The sequence below is a fragment of the Hyperolius riggenbachi genome, chromosome 2 (assembly GCF_040937935.1).
Source record: "Hyperolius riggenbachi isolate aHypRig1 chromosome 2, aHypRig1.pri, whole genome shotgun sequence".
In the NCBI taxonomy this organism is placed as follows: Eukaryota; Metazoa; Chordata; class Amphibia; order Anura; family Hyperoliidae; genus Hyperolius; species Hyperolius riggenbachi.
This window is the reverse complement of record NC_090647.1, coordinates 515,878,763-515,894,668: the sequence shown is the minus strand read 5'-3', so window position 1 is coordinate 515,894,668 and position 15,906 is coordinate 515,878,763. Positions and strand designations below refer to the sequence as shown.

Below are 15,906 nucleotides of genomic sequence, written 5' to 3'. Positions count from 1 at the left end.
CAGGCTAAGCTACAGGCTGGAAAACCCCTCAGCAATTCAGCTAATAAATCGCCAGCAATTCAATACAATCCATGAGGTATAAAAAGCCGGGGGCGGGGCCCACACCAGCTGTACATGTATACTCAGGAAAAAGGCGGGCTTCTGACCGCATCCTGGGGAGCCAATCCGCGCCGTGGGCGGGGCCGCGTGAGTTCCCTGTATTGTCCCTTTCTGTTCTGCCTCAGAACGTCTCTCTGTATGACGTAAAGAACAGCGTGTTCTTTCCAGGGGAATATACACAGGCGGACTGTACCACAATACAGCAGGGACTGGCAGAGCCGACAGAGGTACAGCTCTTCTTTGTTGAGTATTTTCTGACATTAGCGCTTGTTTTATAAACTTTAAGTGTAATTTTTCCGCGGCTGTCTCTAGACCCGACACTCATCTGTAATTCCCCCACCCCCTTTTGTGTGATGGTTTAGCCCTCTACTGTATCAGTGCTGTATTGGTTCGGCCACTTCCATTATTACAGGTAGTTCGAAGTTGTAATATTGTAACTTTATTTGTTCTCACTGCTGGGGTTCCCCTCATTCTATTGCTTCTATGAAACAACCGATGGCTGCTCTGCTGTTACTTTGTTACAGTTAGTTCAGCTGTTTCCTCTCCCCCAGGCTGTAGTGTGATGGTATGATCCAGAAGAGTGGGTGATATTATAGGGGATGTCCATTTGTAGTGAGGAAGAGAGGCAAGTGACGTGCAACAAGGAGGGGAGCAACTGTACCTGATGTGAGTACCTGACCTGCTTTGTGATGGCACTGTATACATTTATACTGTATCTGGCATGCCTGGTAGGACTGTACTGTATTCTGCATATCAGATCTCACCTAAGATCAGTTACACTGGGGAGATCACTTCAATTATTTATTCTATTCTTAGGAAGCTTCATTAGTTGTTTTTTTATTGTATTTTAATTAATGTCCACCTTGTATCATATAAGATCTCACAACCCTTTGCTCTAATCTGAGCTATTCTTGATGGTACATTCGTCATTGTAATGGTCATTTCTGTAGTTTATACCAGTGTCCATATTTGATGTGTGTCATTGTATCGTGTACCCAAACTTTTTCTTACTTTGTACAGTGCACTTTATAAATCAATAATAATAATGGTATATCCCTATCAGATCAATTGCTGTACTTGGTAAAACATTCAGTAGTAGTTATATTCTGAATGAGGTATATGAATAAGGCACAAATGTGCTCTCTTTCACCCTATACTGTGTATTTTGTATTTGAACAGCAAGGTGGTCTGTTAAAGTTTCAGGGTCCAGCTGCAATTCAAGTTAATTTACTGAAGTAGTGGTTCAGCAGACCTGGACTGGACTTTTTAGAAGTTTAGAATTCCCTCCCCTATCCCTCTCGTTAAGGTGTCCATACTGACATAGATGGCCACCCGATGTGGCAAAACGATTGATCCCTGTCTGATGAGGGTAGGATCGACTCCCACCACAGCACTAGAATTTTGAGTAGGTTTCAGCAGGAAATCTTTTGAACTGCAGCATTGCTCTGCTTGAACCTATGGGCTGTCGATCTACCACTGCTCTTGCCCTGCCCCCCAATCAGAGATTTTCCATCCCGTACGATCGATTGTTTTGATCTATTTTAGCCTCTATTGAAATGGCTGTTGATCAAAGATGTTGTGCATTAGATTCCTGGCAGATTAAGTCACTGGTCAAATCTGCTGGGAATTGAACAGCGAAATCCGTGTGAATATGGTCTTATTTAGTGCCAAGGAAATGGCCAGACCAAAGTGCCATGCTGGTCCTTCCCCCTCCTTCTACCATCCGTCTGCACACCTGGTTCACACTTTCCCCCTTGTGATACTTATCTCTGCTGATGAACAAAGTTTCCACTCCAGAGATGGGATGTGGACAGCAGCGAGAGACTACAAGAAGATTACAAATGATAGGATCGTTAAGGATGCAGGGGAAAGTTCTGTATATTTTTTAACAGAAAAGTTCTTTAAAGATCTGTACAAACTAGAATGTTGAATGAACTGATCTGATTTGATCCATTGTGACGGTCTTTGAAAATGTATAGGCATCGTTGTAGTTTTTTCGTTAAACTTGCGTTACCCTATTTTACCAGAAAGGGCGACAAAATCCATGAAAGTCAATGGAGACTTTTCACATGTATTTTCCAGGGCTGTGGAGTCGGTACAAAAATCATCCGACTCCAACTCCGACTCCTCACTTTATGAAACCACGACTCCAGGTACCCAAAATGACTCCGACTCCTTAGTATAATACTTACCGGGGATTCTGTACAAAAATCATCAGACTCCTCAGTTTATGAAACCTCCGACTCCAACTCTAGGTACCCAAAATTGATTCGACTCCGACTCCACAGCCCTGGTATTTTCATATGTATTACGGTGTGCCGGAAGTATCCGAGCTGACACAAGGGCAGCAGCGCATTACCACAAGCACCACACTTAATGCACGGTGCTTGTGGTCTATGGACAATGCAGTAAGTGTAAAAGACAGTGCATTGCGTTGTGGTGCACATCTGAGGACTGGCGGGAATCCCAGTGATGTACTTCCTGTATAGCAGGGAATACGTCACTGAGTGGTGGGCGACGCTATGCAGATGACCCTGTTGGCACAATGATTGTTGTTTTATTGAATTGCGGTGGTATGCGGCAGGAGTATCACAACATAAAAAAGTGTAAAACTGGCCTAAAAGATAGTACTACCATGTCGGCTGGAATGTTTATCTGTCTGAAACAGAGGAAATCTCGCCATGGGTAGGGACGTTACCAGTCTAAGGGCACTTTCACACTGAGGTGGAGCAGTAAATTTACCGCACCCCTCCGCTGCTTAATGAAAGTGTACGGGGGATTTCACACTGCCCACATAGCGGTACGCTGTGCTGGAAGTGCCCTATCTAACGCATTTCCAAACTTGCGTTACCGTGCAGCGATCTGCATCGGACCAGAAGTCATGTAAGTCTATGGTAACGCCTCTGCATTTAAAAAAAAAAAACCTGGCACAGTTTTCAGCGGCGTGCATGCGCAAAAGCATATTTTAGCAATACACTTCCGCGCATCGCCCAGCAGGAAGTGAGCATCGCTTCTTGTTTGGCCGGGTGCCAGACGGGGATTACCGCATACTAACCTGTTTCGTGCCGCCACCCCACCCCCAATATGCAGTGTGAAGCTGGCCTAAAGCTGTGAACACACTTTGGATTTTCCGTGGCTGAAACAGTCCTTCTTGATTGTTTTGTCCAGAAATCTAAAGAATGTACAGGTGTCCCCTAATGCTGGGCATACACGGCTCGTTTGTGCGCCAGTATCGAGCCGCTGGCTCGATACCGGCGCATCCCAGCAGGCGCCCAGATCGATTCGCGCTCGTCCCCGTGGGCGCTTTCTTATCTGACGCTCGTTTCTACCATTGTCCGCCGCGGTGATCGGACACGCCGGAAATTATCAATCGAGCCACCAGCGGCTCGATTGATAAGGAACAACTCACCGTGTATGCCCAGCATTATGTCACTTACCTCCCATCTCATGATCTGCCAGGATGGATTGTCCCTCACCTTTCCATAGAGCAGTACAATTTAAAAAATCAGTTTTGTATTTATGTAGCATTTACATTATTATTATTATTATTATTTAGTATTTATATAGCGCCGACATCTTCCACAGCACTGTGCAGAGTAGATATAGTCTTGTCACTTAACTGTCCCTCAAAGGAGCTCACAATCTAGTCCCTACCATAGTCATATGTCTATGTATGTATTGTGTAGTGCATGTATATTTTAGTCTAGGGCCAATTTGGGGGGGAAGCCAATTAACTTATCTGTATGTTTTTTGGGATGTGGGAGGAAACTGGAGTGCCCGGAGGAAACCCACATGTCCGATGTTCCGCACGTTTCTTATCCGCTCAATTTCTCATAGAAGTCAATGGAAAAAAGATAAGAAAAACGAGTGAAAGATTAGACAATCAAGCAGGAAATCAAATGGCTAATAGATTGCGCGCAGAATCGAACGCATAACGTGTATTCCCAGCATAAGGCCAATTTTTGGGGGCCATTAGTTAGTTATCTGTATGTGTTGGGATTTAATGCCTAGTACACATGATGCAATTTTCTGTGAGACTGATGGTCTAATCGATTATTTCCGACAGGTCCGATCTGATTGCTAATGGTTTTTCATTTTTTTCCATTACTTCTATACAAAATCGAACAGAAAAATCGGAAATCAGATCATGTTGGAAATAATCGATTCGAGCACACCGGGGCCCGATGCAGTATACTTTACCTGTCAATGTCCTCCACTGCCTCAGGGCTCCATTCGCATACATCCGTCCCACGTGGTGGGCGCATGTTTGATGTCCCCGCCACACACCCGATCAAGCATGTCGGCCCTACATCTTGCAGCATGTCTGATCTATCCATGCAATTTTATCACTAAATTGGTCGCATCGTCGATCGGGCATGCTCTTGACGGCACCGATTTTAGAATCGGATGGTCAATCGGCCGCCAAGTGGCCTGATGTATGGACATGATGTATGAACCTAAACTGAGAAGGGTATGGATTTTTACTTTTAAAATAATACCAGTTGCCTGACTCTCCTGCTGATCCTGTACTTTTAGCCACCACCCCTCAACAAGCATGCAGATAAGGTGCTCTGACTGAAGTCAGACTGGATTAGCTGCATGCTTGTTTCAGGTGTGTAATTCAGCTACTACTGCAGCCAAAAAGATCAACATGACTGCCAAGCAACTGGTATTGTTTAAAAGGAAACATCCATATCCCTCTCAGTTAAGGTTCCCTTTAACTTCTCAAAAATCTGGCCAAAAGTATGGTAGAACATTACACTATGGAGCCGTCTGAGTGGCGATCAGTGCTGTGGATTGCTCAGTGTTCTCTGTAGCACATGCTACACACATAATAATAATGTTCATGACAAGGCAGAACATGTTGTATTATGAGATCAATTACAGTAATGAGATCATCTGTTATAGCATTAGCATTGTGTAGTGATTGTATAATATTAAGGCACAACAGAGCTGATTCATCAACACATGTGCACTGAAAACTATAGATGGAACAGCTTTTTTTCCATACTCCTTCTAACTGAACAGGGAAGTGTTACTTTTATTATGATTCTATCAGTGTCCTCATACAATGAGCATGTTAGGATGTGTCCCTGTGCTTGGTTGCTGTTTAGAACAAGTCTTCACATGCGTTCCTTTGTTCCACCCATTTGATACGCCAGCTCTCTGAAGTTGTAGAGATGCTAATGAGGTATGTGTTGTCTCCTTGGGGGGCCCAGGCAAGAAGCCTGCCTTGGGGGCAATTGTAACTGCTCTGTAGAGAATCACAACAGATGCTACTTGAAAATAATTCCATTTCTCTGGGCCTTCTGCATTCCGGTCCTCCTGGTGTTTAATTCAATTGACACTATACACAAAGTAGATCCTTTGTCAAGTATAAGTGAGGGAGGTGTTAAGGCCTTAAGCTAATACACACAAGGGGGGAGGGGAATTGGTAACAGTGCAATGCCGATGCTGTACAGACATGTCATCAGCCTCCTGGCTACAGACGTGTGTCACTATCAGGGCCGGATTTATACTTTTTGTGCCCCTAGGCCAAGTATGAAGGGCTCTCCTTCCATGTGCCCCAGCACCCCTCCCATCCCAAGTCTAGCCCCCCTCTTCCATGTGCATCATCCATTCACTGCAGCCTCCTTCTTTCATGTACAGCTCCCTTGAGCATCATTTTCAGTTTTTCACGCATAACTTCCCATTTTCAGCCTCCTCTTTCATATGTAGCAACTCCTCCTTCATGTCCAGGTGTCCTCTTTGGATGAAGCCGCCCAAAGCTTGGGACTTTATGGCCTTTCCAGAAATCCACCTCTGGTTGCTATGCAGAGGGGGGTGGTGGAAAGAGAAAGAGAAGCGCGTGATGAAGCAGATTCCCGCAGGCAAGGGAGAACTAGGAGATCGTGCGTTGCTCCGGTGTCGGAGATCGCTAAAGATGTGACATGCCGGATCTTTAACGGACATCATGCAGCTGGTGTACCCCTGCTGGACTGACTCACGATTCTCGGCCGTGGCGGTCTTTATCGTCCGCCACAGCTGAGTTCAGACCAGGGTGTGGGCGTAGCTTTACACACCTGCTAACTTAAAGAGGAACTCCAGCCTAAACAAACATACTGTCATTGAGTTACATTAGTTATGTTAATTAAAATAGGTAATATAATCTCTTACCCACACTGTTTTAAAATAACAGGCAAATGTTTGATTTCATGATGGCAGCCATCTTTTTGTTTGAAAGGAGGTGACAGGGAGCAAGATACACAGTTCCAACTGTCCTGTGTCCTGATCACCTCTCCCAGTTGCTAGGCAACGTGAATAACAACATAGGAAATCCCATCATGCTCTGCACAGCATCAGGGAAAAAAAGCCTGGGCTTTTTTTCTTTGATGGGTGGAGCTTAGCTAAAAATGATGCTTTGGTAAGAAAAACAAAGTTCTGATGCTGTGAAACTGTTAAAGAAACACCAGGCCTTTTCAGTTCTGCTGAGTAGATTTTTAGTCCGGAGGTTCACTTTAAGCTGCATACACATGTACAATGGTTCTCGGCAGAGACAGGGATTGGGGCCTAGAATCTAGCGTGCGTACGGGGTGGACAATGCATGCACCCCACTCTGACTGGACCCAGCCTGAACCCCCGTTCACATCACCAGCTGGGTCCCAAGTGAGAGTGGGGCGCAGTACAGCAGCAGTATGGAAAGGAGGCCGGCCACAAGAAGAGGCCACCGATAAGTCTGGTAACTTAAACAATAAGCAGGTAGCTATAGCTTTTACATTTTGTTTTCGCCTTCGGAATACTTGAGGCTGGGGGCACACTTGGCAGTGCGAGAAACATAGCATTTTGATGCATATGCGTTTGTGCGTTTTCTGCACGTTAGCGTTTTGCGTTTTTCCCGCACATGCATTTTTCTTGCGTTTTTAATACGTTTGCAGTTCGCTTGTACAAAATGTGCGTTTTGTATGCTTGTTTTATGCAAATCCCTAGGAAGTCAACAGGAAGCGGAAATACATCTTCAAACTTGTTTTTTTATGAAAAATGCGTGCGAAATGCATTGAAACGCAATACCTCTATGCCACCATTTGGCTTTCATTTTGATGCTTTTTTGAAAAATATGCAACAAAACTAGTGTTTTGTTTTTTTTAAAACTACACATTGCAGAACACAAGTATACGTGTTTTTTCATGCGGCCCATTGACTTGCATTATGTGTGCTGTGTTTTCTGCAACACAAGCGTTACTACCTACTGTGTTCCCTGCCTGAAAGTACGCAGAATCCATCATCAACCCGACTTTTATACAGCTGTGTCAGGGTATTTGATCCATCGATGCATTGCAAGGTGTTAATTCCCAGGTTTCTGTATGCAGAAGTGCTTGTATGAGAAGTGATACGGGGTACCCTGTAACCAGGGGTGTAACTAGAGGGGAGTGGCACCTGCAATCACAGAGGGGCCACAGCTGTGGAGGTAACCTTACCTTCCTCTGATACAGGGGCTCATCCCTCAGACCAGGTGGTTTCGTGGCTGCACTTGTTATGGCTGTGAGGATCATGATGGCCACGCTTGTTTTATGGATGGGCCCCAAAGTCATAATGGGAGACGAGGGAACATTTGTGTGTGTGTTGGTGGGGGGAGGAGGGGGGCGCTGAATTGTAGTTACGCCACCTTCTGTAACTTTCTTTTTTATTACATTGGGGGGGGGGGGATGGAGGGGGAAGCTTCTGGATGATCTAGCAGTAAAAAAAAACTGATCAGACATGATTTTTCAGGGCGATAGCTTGAGTTCCTAGCAGATATCGGCAGACCCCATTGCAAACTGTTCTTGAATGGTAGTAGGGGCCTTATGCTGCTCTTTGCTCCCCCATGTTTCCTCCTGTAGACAATGTCATTCCTGTTGTAGAGCTTTTACTCATCTGTGATCTCTAGTTAGGTCTGACCATTGTTCTCTGCCTATCCCTCATCTGTGATCTCTAGTTAGGTCTGACCATTGTTCTCTGCCTATCGCTCTGTTCTGCTCTACAAAAGACAGAAAACATTTGCACTTGTGGCCTGGGAAGGTTTTATTTCAATGCAGTGCTGTTGTCTAGAGATATTTATGAGTCCCACTACTCTGCCATGATAAATCTGTCTCAACACACAGCTTTTTTTACTCCTTGTAGTACAACTCGATTAATAAATGTCCTGCAATTCGTTTTGTATAAACAGCACTTTTTATCCCTGTATAGAAGTGACACAAATACTGATACAGAAGTAGCTATGCTGGACGCAGTCCTGTCTGGCCTCCACAATATAACTGTCCAAATAACTGGTAAACAGGGAATGTTTTTACAAATATGATTGGTTAGTTTTCGGGATGTTTTGACTGCAAGATTCCAGGGCTCCATTCTTCTTGTCCCCCAGGGCAGCCTGGTGCTAAAGTGACATTTACCAACAAAGGATTTCACAACTGTTGCACTATGCATGGCTTCCCTGCTGTGTTTCATAACACAATAGGCTGGAGTCACGGCACTGCACATTTTCCACTCACGTAGGAGCCTGTGAATGGCAGATCATGACTGACTACTTATGCCTGGTACTGTATAAATATACAATAACAATATTCATTTAATAGCTTGCACTCTGTTATACATTTCATTCATCATGTTACATCTGCTGTTGTAATTACCAGTTCTGTATTTTGTACCAATGTCCATATTTGATGTATATCATTGTCTGTATCGTTACATATCCCTTGTTTGTTGTCCTACTTTGCACAGCGCCATGGAATATGTTGGCGCTTTATAAATAAATAATAATAATAATAGTAGTAGTAGTGACAGCTGAAATGCCAAAACTGTAAGGAATCTTAAAGGGGAAAAACATCGGAATGCGAAGTATAGTTATTGTGTTGTCTCTGTTCAATGACACAGTCTTTCCTTGTCTCAGAGAGCTAAACTTTATGAATTATTTAGCTACCCCCCTGCAGTCCGAAGCTGTTTTCTGTAATGAAAGAGTTTTATGTTTGTAATCCCTTATTGGTGAGGGGTCTGTTATAGTCCAACTGGGTCCCGACTGGAGGTGTTTAACTCTTTCAGGCAGAGAAAGACGGCAAGAAACACACCCTATGTATTTGTATGCTTGGCACTGTACACACGTCCCTTTTAAAGTTTCATACATGGCAGTAGTGGTTATGGTTCTCGGTCAAGGCGGCTTGTCTGAGCCGCCCTACACACACTAGATTCTCTTAAATATTTTACTCCTCCTAACGCCACCCTCACCATTGTGCACCGCACATGGTCCCTTCTTCCTGCTCCATAACAAAAGGATGTGTAGCTAGCATACATGCTAGTGACATGTCTGTACAGCACTCAGCCCTCTGTGTGTGACACTCCTTGTATGTGTGTATGAGGCTTAAAGAGTAACCGTGACCAAGAATTGAACTTCATCCCAATCAGTAGCAGATACCCCCTTTTACATGAGAAAGCTTGTCCTTTTCACAAACAGATCATCAGGGGGCTCTGTATGGCTGATATGGTGAAACCCCTCCCTCAGGAAACTGTGAAGACCATTTTCCTGACAGCTTCCTGTCTGTGAGCCTCGTTGCACTGTGGGAAATAGCTGTTTACAGCTGTTTCCAACTGCCAAAAAAGCAAGCAGCAGCTACATCACCCGCCAGCAGTAAAAATGTCACCATGTGATAAATGTCAGAATGTAAATCAGGGAGAAGAAAGATTTTACAATGGGCAAACACTGACTAAATCATTTATACATAATTATGGTAAAAATGGAGCATTTTTTTTTATTACATTATTTTCACTGGAGTTCCTCTTTAAAGCCAATTTTGTGGGGGAAAGGGGGATCAATTAACAGTACATTTTAGAGATGTGGTAGAAGCTGGAGTGCCCACAGAAAACCCATGCAGACATGGGGAGAACATACAATCTCCATGCAAATAGTGTATTCCTGGAACAGATTTGAAGCTGGCACTTAGCACTGCAATTTAAATAAAAAAAGGTTATGCAAGCTCCTCCCACTATGGAATGACCTTTATTGCAGTGGGGGGGGGGGCATTATCCCGCTCCCTGAGTCATATGATATTCATACATCATGTGATTTTCACAACAGCCAATTGAAGGAGAGACTGCAAGAAGAATGCCGCCACATAGACGATACCAGTATACCAGCTGTGTTCTTAATGCAAATAAACTCTGGCCCGTTAGAAATGATCTTCACTTTATATTGTGAGTTTTCTGCCACTTCAGAAATAATGCACCCTTTATTTGTACTGTGCATAACGATACATTGAATGTGTAACTCCAAGCAGATATTAAAGTGGATCCGAGATGAACTTTTACTCATTGCATAATTGTGTTCCTTTCCTATTGTTTATAGGGCATTCCTCAAGCCAAATACGTTTTTGTTTTAATGCTCTAATTCCCTATAAACTAAACAAGCCACTCCCACCGGTTTTCAGAGAGCCAAGGCACTTTCAGACAGTAGCAAGGGCTCATGGGAGCTCAGTCTGGGCAGGAGGGGGAGGTATTACTAGCCAGAGATTTCAGAGGCAGAAGAGAGGAGGAGGGGATTAGTTTTTTTTGCTCAAGATACAGATAAGCCTGCCTCTATGTAATGTTTACAAACAACATGGCTGCTGTCATTGTATCACAGGAAGAAATAATCATTTTCTATTGAAACTGTTTGCAGCTAGATTTGTTGTGTAAACTATCTAAACTTTTGATAAGATATATAGACAAGTTACTTGTTATAGATAGTTTTCCATTTTGGATCCGCTTTAAAGTGAACAAGCACCATTTTAGCACTCAGGGCATCCCCATAGCACATTAAACATGCATGCCAACAATGTGGCTCATTATTTTAAAAAAAAATCACTTTTTTTAAATTTAAAAGTTTAGCAAAGGCCTTTATCAACCTATTTCCTCTTACTTCCGAGGCCTGCTGGGCCTCAAACCTTTCACGCAGATAAAGACTGCTGTAATTTTATTGCAGACTGAAGAGAGAAGTCCCAGCACTCTCATCAAAGTTGGTAGTTATAGCTTTAATTCACACTTTGAAGATGGTGCTGGGACTTTTCTCTTCAGTCTACATTGTTATCCCAGGATCAAGGGATAACGCCCTGAGCACGTCGGAACTTGATTTTTTTGGTTGCTGCCTACTACTTCCTTTGCATTACTTTATTGCACACATCAGCAGAAAGCAAAAAAAAAAGCTTTCATCAGTGTGTGTGTGTGTGTGTGTGTGTGTGTGTGTGTGTGTGGGGGGGGGGGGGGGGGGGGTGGAGAACTTGTGCACTATGAGTCAAAGGGTTTAGAGAAGTCACAGATGCTATCTTCACACTGTCCCCGGATAAATACTGGGCAGTTAAAAGGGGAGGAGGAACATGGCAGGTCCTATAGCTATTAGAAACCAGGACAAATTGCAGAAAAAAGTGGTGCTTGGTTCCCTTTAAAGAAAACCTGTACTGAAAATTAAAAGTCAAAATAAACATACACAAGTCATACTTACCTCCTGTGTAGTCTACTGTTCAATCTAATTTTCCTCTCCTGCGTTCTGTTTGTCCACTGTGATCAATGGAATTCTCCATCCTCCATTTTGAAAATATCCATTACCCCATAACAGCTTCCTGGTCAGCACACAGTTAAACTGTAACATCGCCCACTTGAGCCATAGGGAAACATGGACACATCATTTCTCCTCTCAGCTGTAACTGACAGCAACTAATATATAACTGACAGCAACTGGTATATTTCAGTTCTGACAAAATGTTGTCAGAACTGGAAGGGATCATTGTCAGAAGAAAATGGTGAGCTTCTGAGAGGAACTGATAGCAAGGTAACTATGTAATATTTATTTGAAGTTACCTCATGTATTTATTTTAAATAATTTTACTCAGTACAGGTTCTCTTTAAGAACACCACTTAGTCTAGTTACGAATCTATTCTAAAAAAAAATTTTGTTTTTTTTTTAAAGAAAACCTGTAGCTTTATTCCCTTTAAAATATGCAAATTACCTAATTGTCAGGCTAATCTTTTGGCTTCAATAGTTTCGGAATCACACACACCAGCCTATAGCCAGGGGAGTCGGAATACCTGATCTGCATGCTTGTTCTGGAGCTGTGACTCAGAAAGCACTGAAGCACAATTCTTCAAAGTGAGATCGGACTGGGAATTAAAGAGAATTTAATATTTGCAATTCAATCCTATTTAATATTTTTTTGTCCTTCAAAAGTTATTTGCAGTAAAACTCCAGAATGGGGATCAAGCTCTGTCTTTAGGAGAACTTTAACTAGTGCCACAGAATGATTCAGAGAGATAGTCATAGAAACGGCTTGATTGACAGCTATGGAGGTAATGGTCACCTAGAGGAACACTAGACTCTGGCTGGGGGATTTGTTCTTCTTGGGTAGGTTTGTTTGCACAGCAGGAGGTGTAAAAATACTTTCAGAAAGGGCACTTGAACTGAGAGTAACAGTAACTTTTTAGGGGCCTGCTTTCACACTGGGATGGTGCGGCGCACCACATAGCAAAGCAATGAAAGTCTATGGGGACTTTCATACTGTAGCGGTGCAGCCGCGATGCAATGGAAGTGACTTTTTCGCCGCATCCCTGACGCAGGGGCAAACCTGCGTTACCATGTGGTTCTGCATCGACCTGTGGCAGACCGAAAGTCATGTACATCTATGGCAAAGCGTATATATATTTTAAAATGCCCGCTGCACATATTTGTGTCGCATATGCGCAGAAGCGTATTTTAGCAATATACTTCCGCGCACATGATCGCTTCGGCTGCAGGAAGTCAGCGTCATATCCTGCTCGGCCGGCTGCCAAATAGGGATTAGCGCATACTAACGCGTTAATCCCCGAAGGCATGTTCTTTGAGCCGCACTGCATTGCTACCGCCAATCCTAAGTATGAAACGGCCTTAGGGATAGAAAAAGCAGATTTCTAAACTGTTCTTTAACCATTTCACCCCGCCTGTTGTTTTCACCTTATGGACGAGAGGATTTTTTTTACATTTCATTGCTTCTCCCATTCATTCCCCAATTGCTTTATCACTACTTATCACAACAAAGTGATCTATACCTTGTTTATTTTCGCCACCAATTAGGCTTTCTTTGGGTGGTACATTTTGCTAAGAATTATTTTATTCTAAATGTGTTTTAACAGGATCAATAAAAATCAATATTTGTCAGCTTTCTGCCATTATAGTTTTAAAATAAAATGTTCTAGTGTAGATACAACCCACACATTTTATTTGCCTATTTGTCCCGGTTATTGCAATGTTTAAATAAGGGCTGGTTCACATAGATGCTTGGCGGCGTTTACCGCCAAGCTTTAGGGACTCGTCGGCTAAACTCTCCCATTCAAGTCAATGGGAGTGTTTAGCATCGCACGATTACCGTCAATTGCGCAAACGCAGCGTTACGATCCCGATTTAACGCATCGTTGTAGCCGGCCCTAGAAGCCGCATGTGGTGTCCAGGGTCGCCTAGCCGCTGCGGCTTCATGTCCCCTTGCGGGGACAAGAAACGCTGATCGCAGCGGGAAGCCGGCAATCGCAGTACAGCCGCCTCCAAATGAGATGTCACTGGACGATGTGGCTTCCGGCCGCCCCGACGCAGCCTGCCATCCATGTAAACCAGCACATTTTTTCAGTTTTATGTCCATCGCTAACTACAAGCCCATAATTTAATTGTGTGGGTCTTTTTTATTATGTATGTGTAATTACTATTTAGTTATGTAGGTGTAATTTACCATTTGACCACAAGATGCCCTTGCGCATTATTTCATCTTAGCGTACGTTAAGTACGCAAAGCGGAAGTAATGCGTGGACATGACACGTCGGTAGTTAAAAATGATCGCTGCATCTCATTGATGCCGGTGATCATTCACACGGGGACTTAGATTAATGAATGGTAACTGTGTTCCCATTCATTCATCTTCCCTCTAACGGGCGTCAGGAGTGCGCAGCGGCACGATCGGGTGCACGTTGCCTACATCTAATGAGAATGATCATTGTTTTTGAACAAAAACAGTGATCATTCTTACTGCACAAGCACGGATTGGCTCGGGGGACATTGTTCCCTGCCACCAATCCCCCCCCCCCCCCATATCTCCATGACCATTGCAATCGCGCGCACACCTCCGCAAAGTGCACAGACATGCGTCTCACCTCCCTGCGGCTGTAGCAGCAGCAGCCGCAGACATGAGACTCACATCTGTGTGATTAAAATCGTTAAAGTGAAAAGTTATTAATTTCCTTGTAATAATTCCGATCCATTGGCTATAATGGTCAAGGTGAGTAAAGCTGGATGAAAAACTGATCCCTTTTGGCCTTGGCCAGTTGCACAAACATGGCTGCAGTAAGCTTTAATAGAGACCCCTCCGCTTCAACATTATTATTATTATTTATTGCATTTATAAAGCGCCAACATATTATGCAGCATGTTAAGCTATGGGGTGCTGGTGTTCATTTATGAACCATAAAGGACAACTGTAATGAGTGATATGGAGGCTGCCATATTTATTTCCTTTAAAGAGACTCTGTAACAAAAAAAAGTTCCCCTGGGGAGTACTCGCCTCGGGAGGGGGAAGCCTCAGGGTCCCAATGAGGCTTTCCCCCTCCCCTGTAGCTGTATTCAATCCAGCGCTGGCTCCCCCGAAGTGTCCCGCAATCCTCGCTCGACAAGCTTGACAAGACTTGATATATTTACCTTCCCTGGCTCCAGCGGGGGCGCTGTGGCGGCTCTCAGCACGGAGATAGGTGGAAATAGCCGATCTCTGTCGGGTCAGCTCTACTGCACAGGAGACTTGCACTCGCGTAATAAAACAGCCCGACAGCGATCGGCTATTTCCGCCTATCACCGAGCGGAGAGCCGATACTGTGCTTGCACTGAAGCCTGGAAGGTAAATAATTACATCCCAGCCGTTCCGGGAACTTTTTGGCCGCTGCCGTGGGATACAGGGGACAGGGGAAGCCTCGATTAGAATCTGGAGGCTTCCCCCCCACCCAAGGTGAGTACCCCCCCAGGGGAACTTGTCCTCGTTACAGGTTTTATTTAAGCAATATTAATTGCTTGGCAGCCTTGCTGGTCTATTTAGCTGCAGTAGTGTCTAAATTTGGACCAGAAACAAGCATTCTGCTAACAATAATGAAAGAAATATCTGATCTGCGGGGTCTATGGCTAAAATAATTAGAGGTAGAGCATCAACAGGACAGCCAGGTAACTGGTATAGCTTAAAAGGAAATTAATATGGCAGCCTCCATATACCTCTCACTTCAGTTGTCCTTCAACTTTTTCAGATGGAAGTTAACCAGGTCAGACTCTGTCATGCTGATATTGCTATATTTTTGATAAATGATACACTTGTGCTGCTGCAGCTTACTGCCTGTCTTGGCATCTTCTTGTGCCTTTTCATGCATCCGGCTATAACAGGCATGGGCAAACTTGGCCCTCCAGCTGTTACGGAACTACAAGTCCCACAATGCATTGCAGGAGTCTGACAGCCACAGTCATGACTCATAAAGGCAAATGCATTGTGGGACTTGTAGTTCTGTCACAGCTGGAGGGCTAAGTTTGCCCATGCCTGGGCTATAAGCAGCTAGCATGGATGATTGGCCGTTCTGCAGATTGCATGCTTTGCCGAAGCAATGCGCTGAAACATGTGACAGCACATTCTTCAGCGTGTTACTAATTGCTCTCATAATGCTGGCATTGTAATTGGACCTGTCACAACTCTCCAACAGACTTTTATCTCATCTGCTTTGTGCTCTGTCACATCATTGAGTGTCTGAGTCAATAGTAAACATGGACTGAATGTTCAGTAGCCAACT

General features: G+C 44.0%; 1 protein-coding gene across 2 annotated transcripts in view; it reads left to right on the top strand.

Annotated features, from left to right (window-relative positions):
• The first annotated feature begins 244 nt into the window (after positions 1–244).
• C2H21orf91 (chromosome 2 C21orf91 homolog) overlaps positions 245–15,906 on the top strand; it is a 70,942-nt gene continuing 55,280 nt past the window's right edge. Inside the window, exon 1 of one of the 2 annotated variants that reach the window (XM_068270573.1) lies at positions 245–326. Coding sequence is in view for 1 of the 2 variants with exons in the window: in XM_068270572.1 (XP_068126673.1) it covers positions 764–765 (2 nt within the window). In the remaining variant the exon portion in view is untranslated. Of the gene's footprint in view, positions 327–570; positions 766–15,906 lie in introns of those variants that run through there. The other variant, XM_068270572.1, reaches the window with a different exon arrangement.